This window comes from Penaeus monodon, chromosome 9 (assembly GCF_015228065.2).
Source record: "Penaeus monodon isolate SGIC_2016 chromosome 9, NSTDA_Pmon_1, whole genome shotgun sequence".
Classification (NCBI taxonomy): domain Eukaryota; kingdom Metazoa; phylum Arthropoda; class Malacostraca; order Decapoda; family Penaeidae; genus Penaeus; species Penaeus monodon.
Window position 1 is genome coordinate 38,245,988 of NC_051394.1, and position 2,500 is coordinate 38,248,487.

Sequence of the window (2,500 nt, forward strand, 5' to 3'; positions counted from 1 at the left end):
TTTCTTCATCTCATTTCTTTTTCTTCTTCTTCTTCTTTCTTTGCCAGAAAAGGATTTGAAGGGACTTTTTTGTCGTGGGATTTTATCTTTAATTATTTTAGCCATGAGGCGATTTTTGTACTGATAAGATATTTGTATTTATAAGAAGTATGATGCCACTTTGTCTTGGGTAGGGCGTTAAGCTGCATCCTGGGGTTCAAGGATAGTAATCTTTGAGTTCCCCGCGTCAGGGATACGGTGAAGCTACTGGCAGCAGGACATTGGTTTCTGCAGAAAGCGTTTATCAGTGCAAGTGGCAGTTCACAGCAGATACAGAATATGTCTGGCAGAAGTTTAGTCCCACTGATCAAATGGCAGAGATAGCATTCGTAGTTAATTAGACCTGCGAGCAAAGAAAAAAACTTGGAGGCATTTCCTTTGCTTATTTTACGGCTCCTGACCACATCCCAAATATGAATCTATAACAAGCTGACCAGCCTAATAATCTTTCCGTTTCATGAATGAATGAAAACCTTGCCAAAAGTTCACACTTCATTTCTAGTGGCTGAAGGAAGGGAAGGTCTTGGAAGAGCCTGTGGGCGCCGAAGGAAAATACCCATGTGAAGACACTGGAGTTAAAAAGTTTTCCATGTTTGTAAATTTGGAGTACTCATGATTCTAATTTACAGTGGGTTTGTAACCCTGATTATGCAACAGCAATACGGCACTCTGTGACATGTTATATTATGTCGGGAAAATATGATAATAATGATATTAGTATTGATACAGAAGTGATAATTATCATCACAGCAATGATTATTTTCATCATTGTTCCTATCACTAGCAATAACGAAAAATGTTACTTTAAAGACGAATATGATCGTGTGATTACTGGGTAGAAATTAAATAAGCAAATAAAAAAAAGAATAAAAGCATAAACTTCATACTGTTGTCCATGAAGGAGTGAGGAAGTATCAACATTTGGAATTCAAATTGGGATTTCGTGGTTCGGATTTAACACAGTGCCAATTATTAGCAGGGATCATTAATTCTGGGAGGGACCAGTGGAGGCGGTGCTCTCATCCCGATCGCAGAGGAAGGAAAGACGGCTGATCCTGCGAGGACAGACTTTCGGCCTTTGCGGAAACGAAAGAGGTAAAGAAAAAAGTATTCCATTCACCATTGGAGGGAAGGCCAAGCTAGGAGTAAGGAAAAGCAGAATCGGTGTTCTTGACTTGGAGAGGAAAAAAATGGCTCAAGAAGCAACTCTATGTGCTGTAAGAGAGAAGGAGGGTAATGTTGGCCTTGTCTCCGTGTAAGAAGAGGGAAACGGAAGCATTGTTCCTGTTGCCGGTGCTAGCAAAGATACTGAAGCAGTGACCTCATGATGAGAAATGAAATAAAGTATATAGCTTGTCTTCTAGGCAGCAAGAAGATTGACAGTAGAATTGTCTACTTACAGTGAAGATATAGTGCAGAGGCAAGCATGTGGCTTTGTATGTGTCTGTGTGAGTGTACACGTCTGTTTGTCTAACTTTTCTCTCTTGCACACACACACACAACACACACACACACACACACACACACACACACACACACACACACACACACACACACACACACACACAACATACATACATACATACATATATACATACATACATACATACATACATACTTGCATACATGCAAACACACACACATACACAAACAACAACCACACATACACACACACGCATCACACACACACACACACACACACATCATCACACACACCATATATAATATATAATATATAATATATAATATATATATATATATATATAATATATACATATATATATAATATATATATATATATATATATATAAATATATATATATATATATATATATATATATATATATATATATATATATATATATATATTAATATATATATATTATATTTTTATATATATATATATATATATACACACACACAAATTTGTGTGTGTGCGTGTGTGTATGTGTTATTGTGTGTGTTTGTGGTGTGTGTGTGTGTGTCTGTGTGCTCGCGCGCGCGCATTATGCATATTTATACGTGTATATGAACGCATTTACATTATTTTCCATAAAGAGGAAAGGGAGGAAGCAAGTGTACAATATATGTCTTCCTTTTAGTGGGAGAGGGGCTATAATTACAGCATTCTTGTGTCCCATGGCAAGTAATCTTTTTGTGTAACAAGAAGGAAAATAGTGTTATAGAAAGGAAATGTTATCGTCTGCAAGTGAATGTGTACATGTATGCATGTCGATAAGCTTGCATGCCTGTGAGGTGCATGGTTGGCACGCAGGAAGGGGAGCGGCGCGGAAAAGCGAAGCCAAATACCTCATCGTAATACTCGTATCTCTCCTGCTCCTCCTCCACCATCAGCTCTTTCCCCTCCTCCAGCGCCTCTCCCTCACTTCCTTCAAGCACAGCTCTACTCTCCTGCGACACCGCCTCTTCCGCGCTCTTAACCTCTTCCTCCACTGGCTCG

General features: G+C 38.6%; 1 protein-coding gene across 13 annotated transcripts in view; it reads right to left on the minus strand.

Moving 5' to 3' along the window:
- The window catches only part of LOC119577152 (fibrous sheath CABYR-binding protein-like), a 104,344-nt gene that overhangs the window by 78,124 nt on the left and 23,720 nt on the right, over nucleotides 1-2,500 (minus strand). For 10 of the 13 annotated variants that reach the window (XM_037924862.1, XM_037924850.1, XM_037924849.1 and 7 more), the window contains exon 3: nucleotides 2,350-2,500. This exon is cut by the window's right edge and continues 827 nt beyond it. In XM_037924862.1, the coding sequence (XP_037780790.1) occupies nucleotides 2,350-2,500 (151 nt within the window). The remainder of the gene's footprint in view (nucleotides 1-2,349) is intronic. The other 3 variants (XM_037924858.1, XM_037924856.1, XM_037924851.1) reach the window with 1 other exon arrangement.